The 18,787-nt window shown below is 39.1% G+C and overlaps 1 protein-coding gene across 4 annotated transcripts in view; it reads right to left on the bottom strand.

Moving 5' to 3' along the window:
* brdt (bromodomain, testis-specific) overlaps positions 1-7,848 on the bottom strand; it is a 42,304-nt gene extending 34,456 nt beyond the window's left edge. The window contains exons 1-4 of one of the 4 annotated variants that reach the window (XM_057840385.1): positions 7,832-7,848; positions 6,953-7,000; positions 298-532; positions 85-222 (exon numbers count right to left, since the gene is read on the bottom strand). In XM_057840385.1, coding sequence (XP_057696368.1) covers positions 85-222; positions 298-489 — 330 coding nt within the window. In that variant the 5' untranslated portion in view covers positions 490-532; positions 6,953-7,000; positions 7,832-7,848. Of the gene's footprint in view, positions 1-84; positions 223-297; positions 533-6,186; positions 6,340-6,574; positions 6,706-6,952; positions 7,001-7,831 lie in introns of those variants that run through there. The other 3 variants (XM_057840386.1, XM_057840387.1, XM_057840384.1) reach the window with 3 other exon arrangements.
* Between the last annotated feature and the right edge of the window lie 10,939 nt (positions 7,849-18,787).

Below are 18,787 nucleotides of genomic sequence, written 5' to 3'. Positions count from 1 at the left end.
ATTTCTTTTTAAGAGTGGGATGCTAGTTACGTTTTTTTGTTTGTTTGTTTTTTTGCCATTCACATTGTGGGTTACTCTCCTCACCTTGTTGTACAGGTAGCAGTTTGTGAACATGGTGTTAAAGTCTTGTACACATTCCATCGCTTTCCAGTAGTATTTGTTCTGGAGTCGCATCTTAATAGTCCCCATATCCATGGGAGTCTTGATAATTGTGTAATAATCCTAGAAATGAAGTGTAAAGACAGAAGAAAATGAGATTGCAGGGAAGGAAAAATGCGGGGACCAGGGTTCACTCACTGGGAGATGCAGCGCCACGGCGTCGACGGGCTGGCGGAAGGGCCACGAGAACTGGTGGCGCCACAGAGCTTTGAGCGCCACCTTCTCCAGGTACTGCAGCTGGTTGGTGGTGCGCCCCGGTCGCTTGGGATTGGCCACCTCGGGCGGGGGAGGGTTCCCGCTGGCGCTGGGACAGTCTTCTAAGCCAGACATGGTGCCGTCCAAAGGCCATCAAGAGGAGGGGTCTCGTGCGTACCTTCGCGAAAACCAGGGGGAAAGTTTTGTGCCTTGAAAAAGTATTCGGCCCCCTTGAACCTTGCAACCTTTCGCCACATTTCAGGCTTCAAACATAAAGATATGAAATGTAATTTTTTTGTCAAGAATCAACAACAAGTGGGACACAATCGTGAAGTGGAACAACATTTATTGGATAATTTAAACTTTTTTAACAAATAAAAAACTGAAAAGTGGGGCGTGCAATATTATTCGGCCCCCTTGCGTTAATACTTTGTAGTAGGCCTGAACGATATATCGTTTAAATATCGCCATCGCGATGTGCGCATGCGCAATAGTCCCATCGCAAGGACGTGCGATAGTTTTTTCATTTCATTTTTTTAAATCCACAAACGTTTGTTTTGAGCAAGGAGCGAGAAAGAGAGTGCAGTCTCTCATTCTCTCCAGCTCGCAGTCATCGGCTCCTCCCCCTCCCCTGCTAGAGCGGAGTGGAGGGAGGAGGGGCCGAACAGCAGAGCGGAGGGAGGAGGGGCCGTTTTCAAAGTGAAAGCAAGCAATCAAGCAGCACGTTGAATAGGGAAGACTGTCTCCAAAAGGAGTTTTGGAAGTATTTTGGCTATCGACAAGAATATAAGGAACAAAAAACAGCCCTGTTGACAGTGCCTCGCCATGGTTGCCTCAACAAGAAGTAATCCGTCGAACATGTGGGACCATTTAAAACGCAGGTATCTATGCATTCCTGCTACGAGCTTCCCATCAGAGGCTTTTTAGTACAGGTGGGAACATTGTTACGTGCCAACGTTGTTGTCTCAAGCCTGCAATGGTGGATAAACTAGTAGTCTTGGCCAAAAACCTATGAGACCCAGTTGAGAATTGCTGAGCAAGGAAGGTGGACGATATGCAGACAAATACATAAATTTGGGAGTTAAAATGGTTCTGTTATTCATCAGTTATTTGCTGTTATTCAGTTCAATTATTTACAAGTTCAATTGAGTTTCTGTTTCTTTTATATTTAAATTAACTGTAAATCGTATTTTTCAAATAACTATAGTACAGCTGCACATAAAGTTTTGATACTTAATATTTTTTAAATATTTTTACAACTTTGTTGCAGTTTTGCAGTTCTATATTGTTATATTTTGTGTAAACAACTCAGGGGACTAATGCACTTGCACTTTTATTTGACAGATTTAATATTTAAGTTCAAATATGTTGACAACTTTATTGTTTTACTGAGGTTCTTATTTATTGTTATAGTTTGTGAACAACTCTTATTTGTCATATTTAATATTTTTGTTCAAATATGTTTACAACTTTGTTGTTATTTTACCGAAGTTGTTATTTATTGTTATATTTTGTCAAAAACTCAGGGGACGAATGCACCTGCTCTTTTATTTGTCATTTAATGTATTTGCTGCTGTTGAAGTGTCAAATATTGTGTTCAAGAAATTATCTATTTTGTGCAGACATGGCTTCCTGGATCCCTTCATAATAATACAGCAATCTTAATCATTCACAAATGAAACCGTATTATATGAATACACTGTGGTCACGGTGTGTCATGCAAAGTATTTCCAAACAGCTATTCAAGTCATCTAGTGAATACTTCTTTAAAATTATTTTTTTATTTTTATTTTTTACTATCGCAATATAATATCGCAATATATTGCACACCTAAAAAAAATCGCAACAATAGTTTTTTCCAATATCGTTCAGGCCTACTTTGTAGCGCCACCTTTTGCTCCAATTACAGCTGCAAGTCGCTTAGGGTATGTTTCTATCAGTTTTGCACATCGAGAGACTGACATTCTTGCCCATTCTTCCTTGCAAAACAGCTCGAGCTGAGTGAGGTTGGATGGAGAGTGTTAGTGAACAGCAGTCTTCAGCTCTTTCCACAGATTCTCGATTGGATTCAGGTCTGGACTTTGACTTAGCCATTCTAACACCTGGATACGTTTATTTTTTTAACCATTCCATTGTAGATTTGGCTTTATGTTTTGGATCATTGTCCTGTTGGAAGATAAATCTCCGTCCCAGTCTCAGGTTTTGTGCAGATACCAACAGGTTTTCTTCCAGAATGTTCCTGTATTTGGCTGCATCCATCTTCCCGTCAATTTTAACCATCTTCCCTGTCCCTGCTGAAGAAAAGCAGGCCCAAACCATGATGCTGCCACCACCATGTTTGACAGTGGGGATGGTGTGTTCAGGGTGATGAGCTGTGTTGCTTTTACGCCAAACATATCGTTTTGCATTGTGGCCAAAAAGTTCAATTTTGGTTTCATCTGACCAGAGCACCTTCTTCCACGTTTGGTGTGTCTCCCAGGACGAGACTTTTTATGGATATCTTTGAGAAATGGCTTTCTTCTTGCCACTCTTCCATAAAGGCCAGATTTGTGCAGTGTACGACTGATTGTTGTCCTATGGACAGACTCTCACACCACAGCTGTAGATCTCTGCAGTTCATCCAGAGTGATCATGGGCCTCTTGGCTGCATCTCTGATCAGTTTTCTCCTTGTTTGAGAAGAAAGTTTGGAAGGACGGCCGGGTCTTGGTAGATTTGCAGTGGTCTGATGCTCCTTCCATTTCAATATGATGGCTTGCACAGTGCTCCTTGAGATGTTTAAAGCTTGGGAAATCTTTTTGTATCCAAATCCAGCTTTAAACTTCTCCACAACAGTATCTCGGACCTGCCTGGTGTGTCCCTTGGTTTTCATAATGCTCTCTGCACTTTAAACAGAACCCTGAGACTATCACAGAGCAGGTGCATTTATAGGGAGACTTGATTACACACAGGTGGATTCTATTTATCATCATCGGTCATTTAGGACAACATCAGAGATCCTCACTGAACTTCTGGAGTGAGTTTGCTGCACTGAAAGTAAAGGGGCCGAATAATATTGCACGCCCCACTTTTCAGTTTTTTTATTGTTAAAAAAGTTTAAATTATCCAATAAATGTTGTTCCACTTCACGATTGTGTCCCACTTGTTGTTGATTCTTGACAAAAAAATTAAATTTCATATCTTTATGTTTGAAGCCAGAAATGTGGCGAAAGGTTGCAAGATTCAAGGGGGCCGAATACTTTTGCAAGGCACTGTATCACGCTCGAGTGTAGATGACAAGCCATTCAGACTAAGATTTCTAAATGCCATGTTGCGCATGAAAACAGCTGACCTCTGAGATGTTGGCCCTCATCAGACGCAAATTTATATAAAAATGTCAATTGTTTGTGCTGTTAAAAGTTTCGTTTCTGCTCCTATCGTATTTGAGATGTTAACAATTCTTTTGAAGGTCAATCTGAGGTAGCGCTGCAGCTATTGATTATTTTAGTAGTCGATTAATCAATGAACTAGTTAGAATAATCGGATAAGAAACATAGAAAAATACCTGAGAGTCAACGAGTCATTTGAAAGCCAGCTAAGTGCAAAATATGAAATAGAGGAGAAACCCAATACCATTTTTGTTGTCTGCCAATTAGAGTCAATCAAAAGTGTTTACATACACAGCATTTGATCCGAAATGTCATCTTGTTCTGCAAAGTGCATGTTAGCAAATTGGAAGCCAAATTATCATTGCCAATCAGATTTTTCTTAAAGGGTGTCATTTTAAAGCTATTCTTCGCGTAGAAGTATGTGAGATTAAAACCAGAAATTGTTATTGATACGTTGGACATGATGTGCTTTTATTTTAAAATGTTCACCGGAAGTACGTTCTCTTAACCGCTAACCGTAAGCTTTACACTGCGCAAAAAAAAGTGCACTTCTCTTTTCGCCATGCATGTAGTGTCAGTAATAGATTTTTTTTTCATTTGCAAATACTCTTAACCAGGGATTTTTCATGTTTGAAGTGTCACCTTTTAACCGCAAGTTTGCGCTTTGGAGAAGACTGCCAATGTTTTACAGCAGGCTAAAGTGGTTACTACATTAACTTTTCTTCCCTATTAACCTCAGTGTATCAATGATAAGTTTTACAGTGTTTAACAAAGATGAGTTTCCTTAATTTGTCTGAACTTTAACGATACAATGTGTTGATGACCAATCTGTGAAAGGAACTGGAGTCTCATATACCATCAACACGCACATGTACACGCACGCAAAAATGTACGCACGCATGCACACGGCGATAAAACGCAGCCGTGAAAATTGGATAATTGGACTTCTTGCATATCGCGACAATCTTACTTTTTACAGCACAAATAAACAGCACCATTGCGGTTCAATTCCTGTGATGGCTGCAAATGACGTCATCACTCAATCTATAAAACAATACCAGCACAAACTAAAAAGTGTTTTACAGCCCAAATTTAAATGAACAACCCAAAGTTAAAGTGTAACACTTTTTTGCACTACTGCAAGACAGTCAAAAACAAGTCTAATGCTGCCACCTAGAGTACAGTACAGTTAGAATGGAATAAGCGGTCCTGTTTCTACTGCGACTGGAACTCAAGACATCAATCCATTTCAACAGGGAAGCCTGGAATTGAGTGATCAATCATATTCCACTTCCTTTGACGGCGATAGACGTCCAATCCTATTTGACTGGAAGGACTGGCAGTAGTCTAACGATCGGCAGCCAGTGATTTAATATTTCTTTGTTGCATTAATTTAGCAACTTTTCCATTAATTGATTACTTATCTGTTTAAATACTTGTGTACTGTAATTCAAAACACGATTATAATTTTACATCAACATTTATATATTTTTTTAACCTGAGTTATTGTATGAAATCAATGTTACATTTTGAAAATGACCCATTTCATGAAATTTACGATTCCATACAATTGTTTATTCACTTCATCTGGCTTTGAATTCAAATGTGGCACAAACGTTTCGCACTCCTGATCAAGAAAACATCATGGACGACTGTAAAAAAAAAAAAAAAAAAAAAAAAATTAACAGTGCATTTTAATAATTTGATAGGGGAAAAATAATCAGACAAGTGTAGCAATGATGCCAACACCTGATTTTAAATTGGTACTAAAAGCAGAGAATGCGAAATGGAACAAATGCATTGTTATTTTTACACAAGAGAGTTGATATACTGTATTTGAATGTCAATGCACTTGAAGCGGTTTCACTGACATTAGCTTGAAGTTTAATTTGCAAAATAAGGCCAATGAGACATACATTACATAAATATGTTATGTCCCCTTTTATCAACTCCTTAATAAAAAAACATGGAGCTAAAACAAATGTTACATGAGATATTGTGGGTTAATTACTTTTTAATTATTTTTTTATTGACAAATGACTCCATTTTAATGATGAGCCAAGACAATTTGTTGGCTTATTTTTCCAAATTTGACCAAGTCTAGGCCGTTAGCTACTACTTCAAGTTCAAACTAGTCAAGTGCCTAGGCCTGTTTAAGCTTTACATCCAATAATTGGTAACAATAGTATCCCGTTTTAGCATTATTTAACTTCACTCTTAGAAAATGTCGTTCCCTTCGCACTAGGCAATACTTTTACCGTTCAAAATTCAGTACGTTCAACTGAAAATGACTTCATTGTAGCATTAGCGACGTTAGCATATCTCGAAGTGCGCCAAATTTGCATTACATTCAGCTTCATGAAAAATATTAATTGATTAAAAACACGATAAAAACGGCAAGATAGAGCTTATAATCATATATATTTTTAGACATTACTGCAATATTTGTGTTCACGTATACAATACCTGTTGACGCAGGTGACCGCTACACTGACCTTCCACTGACGCAAAGCAAGAACAGGCGGTTTAGCGACACTTTTGCCCAAATTACGGTATATTTTTTTTATGCCCGCTGGTGTGACCAATGACCATACGTTAATGGAAATAAATATTGTCAATGCGTCCGTTTTACCGAACTAGAAATACATTGAGTGTCACCCGCTACTTTTTAACCAGCGAGGGTGCTGTAAATGAAAAGGATGGTGGTACATTCACGAGAAGTCAACATGTCCGCAAGTGAACACAAAACCGGACAAAGCGACGTCAACCAGCTTAAACCAGAGCTAAAATTCAATTCGCCCTCTTAAATTCAATTTATGCGAGTGCAATAACAACAATAAAAAACGGCGCTTACGTAGCTGTGAGAACTTTTCAACAGTCAGGCCTGGACAAACATGGCGTCCTCGTGAGGCGCACACTACCCTTGACTTCAATTAACATGGCTATCATATGCACATAACATATTTATTATGATCACATTTCAAAGCGCTACCTATGTTTGCACTAAATTAATTTTAGGAGTTTTACTCAGTTATATCCCGCGTGTTTCAGCGGACGTTTTCCTCACTGTGTCCGATTAATTATGTAATAGTTATTTAAATATTATTTCTTTAAAAGCAGGAGATAACATATCGAGTAAAATAGCCGAACTACTTCACGTAATAAAAGTTTAACAAGTATCAAAGTTCCCAAATTAATGAATATTTTTTAATTAGCACAACCAGGAGTGTACCTGTTCAAAAGGTCGCTTGGCGATGACGTCACAACACCCGTGTTTTCCCTAGAAAAAATTACTTTATTTAAACAAGCAAGTTGTCCAAGAGAGTTGTAACTAGATACAGTGAATTTAAATGACATAAGAAATCGATCATTGCAAATGAATCTTGCTATTTGTTTTAAAATTATATTAAAAATCTCAAAATATAGAGGTGTAATATTACTTTATGGGATCACCATGACTACCTTGACAAAAGTATCCATACATTTTGTATTGTTTCTTCGTTTTAACCAGCAGAAAATGAATGGCTGGTTTGTAACTAACATTTGGTCTCTTTAAATATATTATAGACAACAACAAAAAAATCTGGACAAAAGTATAGGGGGAAAAAAATATTATTAGGTCTGGAGCTGTCGATCATTTTGGTAGTCGATTTAATCTATCAACTAGTTAGATCGAATATTCGAGTAATTGGATTAGGAACATTTGATGTTTTGCAGAGTAAATTTTAGGAGATGTAAAACAAAGGCTTGCCAAGATTGCACTTTCAAAAAAGCATTAAATGCAAATACAAAATAAAATTCCCGAGTGTTTCTTCAAACTACACAAAATTGCACATTAATTTAAAAATAAAAAACTGAAAAAAACTGAGTTTGGCTTCAAAGGGTATAACAAATAAATAAATAAATTACGATCTAAGTACTACTAGAGAACAATTGTCTAACTTGCATAGCAAAAGTCCGCTAGCTTAAATGCTATAAAATTCTAACCTTCTTTTACAATGCTCTTAAGGAATCATTTAAATACATATTCCCACAAAAAAAACAGCAAAAAAAAAATCTATAAACTAATTTACGAATGCATAAAAAAACATTAACTCAAATAAAAACTTACCCTATATTCGTCTTAACAGGGAGCAGCTGAATTGAGCCATTTCAAATTAGTTATATTATATTCACGATTGCCTCTAGAGGGCAGTGTATCCACCCAAATCAATAAAACTAAATGCAAACACTTTGCATTTTTTTTGCATCACAAGCTTTTTTCTAATCAAATCACTCGAGTTAATCGATTAATCGTTGCAGGACAAATTATGATTTTTTTTAATGTCCTGACAATGAGGAAAAATTCAAATCCACAAACTTGGGATTGAAACATTAGACTCAGCAAGATATATTGTGTGGAGTAAGTTCTCCACACACGATTAATTTTATTACTAAACTTAACATTATTACTAAACCTTATTCTTAAAAATGCATCAATATTTGTATTAAATGATTAGATGTCATTTTATAGGTCGTCATCCTTTCAACTAGTGAAAATCCACTGTGTCCACAAGATGGCGCCATAGTGGTTTATTATTATTTAGACCACACACTCAGAATTTTTGGACACACTGAGTACATTTTTGCTAGAAGTGGTCAATTAATTTCCAAACTAAGAAAACATGTTTTAGAGAAAAACAGATTATCAACACAGAAAACTTATTTTTTTTCTTCAAAATGAGAAAAGTGAAAATATATGTTTTAAAAAACAAGCATAGATTACTTGAGGTCTTCCCATAGTTCAAGGCAATTAGCTTGATGATATTTCTGCTGAGTCATCCATCTCACTTTTTCTTTTGTTTGTCTTTTCTAAATGGCTGAAAATGTTTTAACTATGAAAAAAGCCACAACATCATATTATGATTAATATAATTTTTAAAAATTTCAGTTTGAAAACAAATTCATCCTAAGGTTTCAAATGCTAGCTGTAGCTCAATGTTAGCATCAGAATGCAAGTAGTCATCATAAAAAGGCACATATGTAAAATGGAGCAGTACATTTGTTGGGCAACGAGAGGCACATGCGGTTATTTAACGAGACACTTCTTGGAGGCTTCCCTCTGAAGCGGAGGGGGCTTGTGGCTGGGGAGTTGGGGAGGGAGTCACAGCTGGATCATACATTAGCCAGCGGACCCAAACAAAAATGGAGTCAAACACGTCTGTCTTCTGTCAGTCGCTCTGGAAAATATCGTGGCCGCAGGGTCACCGCACGTTCTGCTCTGTGTTCTGTCCTTCGCTTATTATTGTAACAGCTAATTGTTTTAGTGAAGTTGTTTTATTTTCCAAAAAGTCCGTGTTCTTTTACATTGCCAGTTTTGCAATGCGCTAAACAGTTAGCCTATTAGAGTGAAGTGGAAAAGTAGTCACAGATTAGCTTTTGGCTGTTTATTGACAAAAAAACTCATAGGCTATGCTAACACTCGGAAACATCAACACATTAATGGAGGCCTACTAGTCGCTGCCGTGTTCAATGAATAAACGTTTATAAACTAGTTTGTATTTTTGGCGAACGTAAAATGAAGGTACTGTGGTGTAGTTTGGCTTTGTGAACATTTTTTTGAACGAGTTCATTGTAGCGCCAATGAGTGGACTTTCCATCAGAAATGGGTTGTAAACTATTAAAATATAGAAATTACGTGGGTTTTTTTTGTTTTCCCGTTTCGGTTACATCCTATTAATTTTGGGGCATTTAGGAGTTACTTTCTTGTCGAAGACTAATTGGCTAACATTGACGGCGCTAGAACATATAATCCATTTTGACTGAAAAATTAGCATTGGATCTCTATTGTTGTCGGTGGCAGGCAATACGTTGATTCTGGGTCACTTCCTTGTTAATTTTAGGGTTCTCGTGGGTCCCCTCCTGTAGATTTTGTGGCATTCTGTGGTCACTTGTACATTTAGCACCATTTCCTGTTGATTGGTCACTTCATATTTTTTCTGGAGGCTTTCCGGGTCACTTCCAGTTGATATCGGGTGACTTTCCGTTGGTTTTGGAACATTCCCAGGTCACTTACTGTATATATTGGGTCACTGTTCATTTTATTTTGATGAACAAGAATCTTTATTTAGGAAAAATAATGATCAACAATAGATTTTTTGTTGTTGTTGCAAGTCAACGTAAAAAATGACAAAGCCCCTAAAGAGGACATGGACTGAAATAAAATAAATTGAAGCAATCTAGTGCGCATCAGAAACTGTCTGGTAAACATTAGCATTAAATAGCGTTTAAGCTAGCGGACCTTTGCTATGAAAGTTAGCCAATTGTTGCATTGTTGCAATTGACTAACTTGCACCACAAAGTTAGCATAAACATACTGTAAATATTAGCATTAAATAGCATTTAAGCTAGCGGACCCTTGCTATGAAAGTTAGCCAACTGTTGCATTGTAGCCATTGGCTAACTTGCACCACAAAGTTGCGCTATCATAAATGCTATTTAATGCTAATGTTTATGACAATTGGCTAACTTGCATAGCAAAAGTTCGCTAGCTTAAATGCTATATAATACTAATATTACAACAAATGACAAACTTGCAATGCAAAAGTCCGCTAGCTTAAATGCTGTATGATGCTAGTGTTTACAAGTTAGTTTCTGGTGTGCACCAGATAGTTTCTGGTGTTTGCTGAAATGGTGATTGCTTAAATATATTTTATTTCTTTAATGTCCCTTTAGGGGCTCTGTAAAAAATCACTGCGATTGAATGGGAATGTTTTTGTGAAATTTGAATTGAAATGAATCGGACCATTAAAAATGCATTGGAAGTTTTTGTCAAATGTTTGGAGAAACATACATTTTTGCCAAAAACTAGCTGATGAATTTTGTGCACCTTGATTTTGTTTTGTTGTGTGGATAATGTGAATTTACCCCCCCACCCCCACCCCACCCCCCCAAAAAATGTAGGACAAATAGCATTTTGAAAATTTGAAAGGTTTGCAGTCTTTTTTTGTCAATAAACCTGTGTTTTTGCAGCGTGTTTGTACATTCTGGGCAGCGATCTCAACGTTTACTGGCCTCTCCCAGTCAAAATGGATTGGGCCCCGCCGCGGGGTGGCGGAATGTCGCCCTCTCGAGGTGGGGATTCTTTCCCTCCCCTGGCCCAGTGAGCCGTGGTGGTCCAGCACCGTGTCGTTTGGGGGATTGTGGCTGTGTCTAGGGGTGGATGTGGTGGGCGGTGGTGTGTCCCCTCGTCCCTTCTTTAAAGGGCTGGTTAATGGGGGCGTGCATGGTCCAGGGGACTATCCTAGGTCCCGGAGGATGATGATGGTGGCCACTTTGCCGGAGCTGCGGGGGGAGGGGTGTGCCGCCCCCCCCTTCACCCGATTGGTTGAGGCGGCGCCAGGGCCCTGGGATACCCCATGAGCAGCATTTTCACTTTTCTGGAGGACTATCACAAGTCTGAGTGGGTTTATGCATGACTGGGTGCAATTAGACACACTCAGGTAGAGAGATTGTCGGTGCCAGAATTGGCGACCAGGTAGCATAGAATAGGATGTCAATATATCCACATTATAGGTGATTTCCATAATACTGGTTTCCCCACCTAATATTGCTGAATTGTGGAAGCTCCACCCTGCCTAATCATGTCTCCTTTAGAATCACCTCTCCTCCTCGATTATCAGCCCCCCCACATGATGATCACGGGTAAATATTAGCTAACAATAGCACCAATATGCTCATACGTAGCATAGTCATGTAATGTATTTCTTGCTGTTGTTGTTTGATCCGTGGAACAGAGGACAAGGCAGTCCCATGCAGTTCCTCCAGAAACGTCATTTTCTGGTTCATTTTAAAAATTTGTGACCTGAACTTTGATCTAGTTTAAGTTGAAAATGAACTGTTCCAACACGGACTGAGTGTAAGTCCATTTCCAGTAGTCTTCCAAAGAAAAACACATCCTTTTGTCTGCTACAAACATTAGAAAAAGTCGTCCAAACCATATAAATGAAGGGCAGTTAAGGTATTCTGTCTGTTATTGAGATAGAGAGACGAGAGTCAAAGTGGGTCGTGGTCGCTGTAGCGACGGTGTGGACAGGCTCGGAGGCGCCCCTCGGTGAATTAGGGGTGAGAACAAGGTGAGGATCATGACTTTGGAGAAAAAAAATGGACTCTGATGTTATTCCCTTGCTGGCGCGTGAGCGGCGTGTGGAAAAACCATCGCGACGTTGTTGTTGTCCTTGACGACGGGAAGCCAGCGGGAGCTGCAGCTCTTCGGGCTCGTTTTTCGAGGTTCCTTTCGGTGCCAGATGTGAGCGAGCGGCGTCCTTGTCGGCGTGATGAGCAAAGCAGAGTTTTCGTAAAGCTGACTTTCGTGCAGATAACATCCAGGGCAGAAAGCAGACTCAACCGCGAGCATATGTTTATGTACGGAGTATGGTGAGCATGTCGTAAAAACAGTAATGTTCTAAAAAAAATATGTACAAAAACAGATATAAGTCGGCAGTTTTGTTATTCAGTAAAGCAACACTGATCAGATTTTTCAAATGTAAATTAAAGTGGTGTCGTTAGGCCTCCCTTGGGGAGGCTTCACATATCCACTATGAAGTTGCCAGAATATTAGTTTAAATCAGTAATCATCTAACCCAGGGGTGTCCAAACTTTTTGCAAAGGGGGCCGGATTTGGTGTGGTAAAACTGTGGGGGGGCCGAACTTGGCTGACGTCCTTTACGTAGAACAATATATTTAAGCAAATTTTAGCAAGCCGTTCTATGTGTCACATTTGCTTTATTATAGGGCTGCAACTATCGAATATTTTAGTAGTCGATTAATCGATGGACTAGTTTGTTCGAATAATCGAGTAATTGGATAAGGAACATGAAAAATTAAAACACCTGAGCTGAGCCTCAAACGATATAATAAAAAAAAAAAAATGAAGATCTGTGTACAACAAAAGAACAACTGGCTAACTTGGATTGAAAAAATCTGCTAGCTTAAATGCTATAAAATGCTAAAGTTTTTTTTTTTTTTTTTTAAATGCTCTTAAGTGGTTCGGACACATATTCCCACAGAAAACGGCTAAATATACCTACAAACAAAATTAAGAATGCATTAAAAAACATTCGCTCAAACAAAAACTTAGCTTATGTTGGTCTTAACAGGGAGCAGTTGGATTCAGCCATGTGAAAAGAGGCAGACCAGAGGGCATTGTATCCACCCTCATCAGTAAAATTAAATGCAAACACTTTTAACATCAACCATTACAATGCTACTTCAATTAAACGAATACTCAAAGCAACAAAATTTAGTTCGAATATTTTTTTCTAATCAAATACCTTGAGTTAATCAAATTAATCGTTGCAGCACTACTTTTTTTTTTCCGAATAATTTCAAAAATTTTGCAACTAGCTTTTGTGGCGGTCTCTTTCGACTCTCGGGCTCTTGCGAAATACTGCTGCTGTAAATTAAACTAGCTTCAAGTTGCTTCAATTTCTCGCTACGTATCTACCCTGTAATCTTGTCGTACATGTCAGCGTGTCTTGTTTGGTAATATCGCCTCATATTGAACTCTTAAAAAACAGCGACTGTCTCTTTGCAAATGAGGCAGACACAGTCGTTGCGTATTTTACTGATGAAATAGTCCAGTTTCCACCTATCCTTGAAGCGCCAGCCGTTGCAGTCAACTTTTTTTTGTTGTTGATTGTCGCCATTTTAGAAAAGTGGGATTAAATGGTCTAATGTGGTAATGTTGCTTTGAGTGCTGCCCCCTTTTAGTGGGTAAATGAGGAGCAGCATTTAGTGTGTAAGCTACTTCATATGCTTGTAGCAGTACTGCTGACCAATTTATTAAGTCTGTGTACGGGCCAGACGTTATTGATTTTATGACAGAGGCTGGGGGCCGGATGAAATCTGACCACGGGCCGCATTTGGCCCCCGGGCCGGACTTTGGACATGTCTGCTCTAACCTGTCATTATCAACTTAAATACTAGTATAATCATAAATCTGTCAGTTTCCCCTCACTTCATAGAGAGCCCCTTCAGTGCGTCATTATCCAATCCATTCCACTTGTTCATAGAGAGAACGCCCACATCACCGAAAATCCAGTCCACGTTTTCCCTCTGGCCTTGCTCACAGTTGGTACCGCGTGTGTGTAACTTTGACGCAAACAGAACAGAGCGTGAATAGATGGATGATGGATGGACATAAGAAGGTTTTTCAAGAAAGTGAGTATTTATCACTGCTGATAGTAACAGTTAATCAGCGAACAGCAGAAAGTCCCATGTAATTAATAAACCAAATGCTCTGTGTTTGACAAATCAAAATCTGGCTTGCACACTACAGACAATCCACGCGCACGTCGTACCTTTGTTGTTTTGCGGTCGGAAGTTACCTCCCAGCTCTAAAATAACGCTGCTACTTAGCTCCTGCTAGCTAGTTAGTCTGAAATACATTGTGACGGTCCTAGTAGAGTTAAGTGTGGAATCTTTTTACTGATATCTTTGAGGTGATTTCCTTCTGGAGCATCAGCTTTGTTTCTTACTTTACACATACAGTTGTGATCAAACGTTTACATGCACTTGTGAAGAACATAATGTCATGGCTCTCTTGAGTTTCCAGTTATTTCTACAACTCTGATTTTTCTCTGATAGAGTGATTGGATCAGATACTTCTTTGTCACAAAAAACATTCATGAAGTTTGGTTCTTTTATGACTTTATTATGGGTGAACAGAAAAAAGTGATCAAATCTGCTTGGTCAAAAATATACATACAGCAGCGCTAATATTTGGTAACATGTCCCTTGACCATTTTCACTTCAATTAGGCGCTTTTGGTAGCCATCCACAAGCTTCTGGCAAGCTTCTGGTTGAATCTTTGACCACTCCTCTTGACAGAATTGGTGCAGTTCAGTTAAATTTGATGGCTTTCTAACATGGACTTGTTTCTTCAGCATTGTCCACAAGTTCTCAATGGGATTTAAGTCAGGCCATTCGAAAACCTTAATTCTAGCCTGATTTAGCCATTCCATTACCATTTTTGATGTGTGTTTGGGGTCATTGTCCTGTTGGAACACCCAACCCAACTGCGCCCAAGACCCAATCTTCAGGCTGATGACGTTAGGTTATCTTGAAGAATTTGAAGGTAATCGTCCTTCTTCATTATCCCATTTACTCTCTGTAAAGCACCAGTTCCATTGGCAGAAAAACAGCCCCACGGCATAATACTACCACCACCGTGCTTGACGGTAGGCATGGTGTACTTGGGGTTAAAGGCCTCACCTTTTCTCCTCCAAACATATTGCTGGGCATTGTGCCCAAACAGCTCGATTTTTGTTTCATCTGACCACAGAACTTTCCTCCAGAAGGTCTTATCTTTGTCCATGTGATCAGCAGCAAACTTCAGTCGAGCCTTAAGGTGCCGCTTTTGGAGCAAGGGCTTCCTTCTTGCACGGCAGCCTCTCAGTCCACGGAGATGCAAAACACGCTTGAATGTGGACACTGACACCTGTGTTCCAGCAGCTTCTAATGGCAGATCTGCTTTTTGGTGATTCTCAGTTGAATCTTCACCCTCCTGACCAATTTTCTCTCAGCAGCAGGTGATAGCTTGCGTTTTCTTCCTGATCGTGGCAGTGACAAAACAGTGCCGTGCACTTTATACTTACAAACAATTGTTTGCACTGTTGCTCTTGGGACCTGCAGCTGCTTTGAAATGGCTCCAAGTGACTTTCCTGACTTGTTCAAATCAATGATTCGCTTTTTCAGATCCATGTATGTATATTTTTGACCCAGCAGATTTGATCACTTTTTCTGTTAACCCATAATAAAGTCATTAAAGAACCAAACTTCATGAATGTTTTTGTGACAAAGAAGTATCTGTTCCAATCACTCTATCGGAGAAAAATCAGAGTTGTAGAAATAACTGGAAACTCAAGAGAGCCATGACATTATGTTCTTCACAAGTGTATGTAAACCTTTGACCCCAACTGTACATGAGTACAGGATAGTCATAATACTACTCATAACAATCACTCCACTACCTTTATTGAGCTATAGGAGTCAGAGCAGAGGAGCAAAGAGGGTGACATGGGAGAGGCCTCTACTGGAAAGGTGAGTTGAAGAGTAATGATTAGAAAGTGGACAAAGCCAACAAGATGTATATATATAGCATACTTACACACCCCAAGTGCCTTTCCCCTGGTGTGCCCGGGTTTGAATCCATGAGGCGTCACTGCCTAACAACCAATCATATGGCATATATTGAACCTATATGTATATATACTAGAGCTGAAACGAATACTCGAGCAACTCGAGTAACTCGAGTTTAAAAACTGATCCGAGTAATTTTATTGACCTCGAGTAATTGTTTATTTTGACAGCTCTAAGCATCACGTTTTGCTCGGACTACTTTTAATGCGGGACAATGCGCTGATGTCACGTGCGTAGAGGAAGAAGCAAAAAAAATAAAACTTACTGCAGCCGACAGCTGCTACAAACGACGCCGACGTTGCTAAATACTAGCCCGCACGATGCTTTGTTGGTAGCAGGTAGCGTCTGATGAGTCTCATAGAGATCACATGTATGTTGAACTAGATGCGCATTGACAGACTCGGCCGCGTCTGGGCAGCGTTAGTAAACAGCCGCCATCTTAAAGCAGTAGAGCGCTAAGCGCTAATAAAGAGCGCTAAAGCGCTAATAAATAAGATTAACGTTACTGTGACTAGCTCACGTAACGTTAGCCCTGCGGAGGGCTAGGTTTCTATTAATTATGACCACTTTCGATGCGTGGCTAACGTATCTTACATACAGGCTTTAACATAACATAGCGTTGTGGAGTGATGAGGATGTAAAATAAAAACTCAATAATGCTAACTATCAATTTTAGCTTAGTAGTCATTGCTGGATAAAACACCAAGTAGCACTGGTCCCTAATGCGCTCCAATACAGCCTGTATCATACATTTATTTTGAACACTGCAAAAACTCAAAATCCTATCAGGACTTACAGTTTAGACTAACTTAAAACTTAACTAGAACTTAAAAATGGTTTGACACAAATAGAAATTCAACTGAAACACGTAGGAAAAAATCCTAACTTTTAAGTGATGTGTGTTATCATGCGTAAAGGCATTTTTAGGTGTGTGTGTATATATATGTATATATATATATATAGATATATATATATATTTTTTAATAAGGTCTAAAGGTTTTTTGAGTGAAAGCAGTGAATTAGTCTTTTTTTAAAAAAAATCTAGTTACATCTGAGATGCAATTGTTGGCTGTTTTCAACAATATACATCGAAAATAAAGACATTGATTGACTGAAAATGGTTCAAGATTAGATGAAATGTCTTGTTTTCTCATGTATATTTATAATTGCTCTTCACCTAAAAATGTATTTGTTTTATCCGATTGCTCGATTAATCGATAGAATTTTCAGTCGATTACTCGATTACTAAAATATCCGATAGCTGCAGCCCTAATATATACACTGCTAGCCAAAAGTATTGGCACCCCTGCAATTCTGTCAGATGATGCTCAATTTCTCCCAGAAAATGATTGCAATTACAAATGCCTTGATAGTAATATCTTCATTTATTTTGCTTGCAGTGAAAAAAACACAAAAGTTAATTTTAAAAAAATGAAATCATTATCATTTTACACAAAACTCCCCCAAAAAAATGTAGACATGTAAAAAAAAATGGGAAGAATGTGAAATAAAACGAGTTTCATTTCATTTATCAACGTGAAAATCTACAGCAAAAAGCAAAATTATAAGAAGTAAATTTGAAATCTGGAAGAAAATTGATGAGGAATTCACTTAAAACGTTAGCTTGCTAGGTTTTCAATACGTTAAAAATGGCTTTATTATGAATTTCCGAAGGGTTCGGTGAATGCACCTGTGAAACTCGTGGGGTTCGGTACCTTTAGCAAGGTTAAGAACCACTGCACTAGCCAATGTAGCTTAGCATAAGCGTTAGCTGCCATTCCAGTTGTGTTTTGCCAGCGTGCTCACCTTTCAACATGACCTATGGCTATAAATCTCACATGTGTTTTCGCGAATGACGACGTTGCCCGATCAGCTGCTGCTCTCAGGCGACCAATCGCAGCCCGCTTTTTTTTCCGGGCCGGCGATCCGCCATCTGGATGCGTTTAGGAGGAACGAGCTGGGCTTCTCGTATTTAGTTGAGCGCACTCGGCGGCCGGCGTGGAAAAACAAACCCTAATGAAGTCTTGGCCCGCTTCCCGTCATTCTCGCTGGCGGACCGGCCGTGTTTTTTGGAGGACGCATCAGTGGAAAAGATGAATGTGCAACAATCGGCCATTTTGTGGCATTTGTTGACATGTTTTTGCAAGGTCTCGTGTCAGAATGAGCTTTTAAATATGTAATATTTCCTTCAAACAGCAACATCCTGACTTCTGTGTGTGCTCATTTAGCTACTTGAAAGGGACAAATGATTGAGAACGGGAGTTTTTTGGTCCTATGGAAGCACTGGTCTTTTGCTCCCATTGACGGCGATTGACGTCCAATTCATTTCGACGGTTAAAATGGATTGGATGTCGATCGCCGTCGATGGCAGTGACAAGGATAAGCCGAGAATTGACAAACTAAGTTTGAAAATATTCAAAAGAGTCAAAATGTGTGCGTCTATAAGTGCTTTGTCACGGTGGAGGGGCTCAGGGGCCCGCTGCTCGGTAGGGAAAGAAACTAGAGTGCCAGAAGTCAAGTCTCTAAACACAAGCAGGTACAGTGGGGAAAATAAGTATTTAGTCAACCACTAATTGTGCAAGTTCTCCCACATAAAAATATTAGAGAGGCCTGTAATTGTCAACATTGGTAAACCTCAACCATGAGAGACAGAATGTGGAAAAAAACAGAAAATCCCATTGTTTTATTAGCAAATCATGGTGGAAAATAAGTATTTGGTCAATACCAAAAGTTCATCTCAATACTTTGTTATGTACCCTTTGTTGGCAATAACGGAGGCCAAATGTTTTCTTCACAAGCTTTTCACACACTGCTGCTGGTATTTTGGCCCATTCGTCCATGCAGATCTCCTCTAGAGCAGTGATGTCTTGGGGCTGTTGTTGGGCAA

Source organism: Corythoichthys intestinalis, chromosome 7 (genome assembly GCF_030265065.1).
Source record: "Corythoichthys intestinalis isolate RoL2023-P3 chromosome 7, ASM3026506v1, whole genome shotgun sequence".
In the NCBI taxonomy this organism is placed as follows: domain Eukaryota; kingdom Metazoa; phylum Chordata; class Actinopteri; order Syngnathiformes; family Syngnathidae; genus Corythoichthys; species Corythoichthys intestinalis.
The sequence above is the reverse complement of the archived record's forward strand: the minus strand, read 5'-3'. Positions and strand labels throughout refer to the sequence as shown.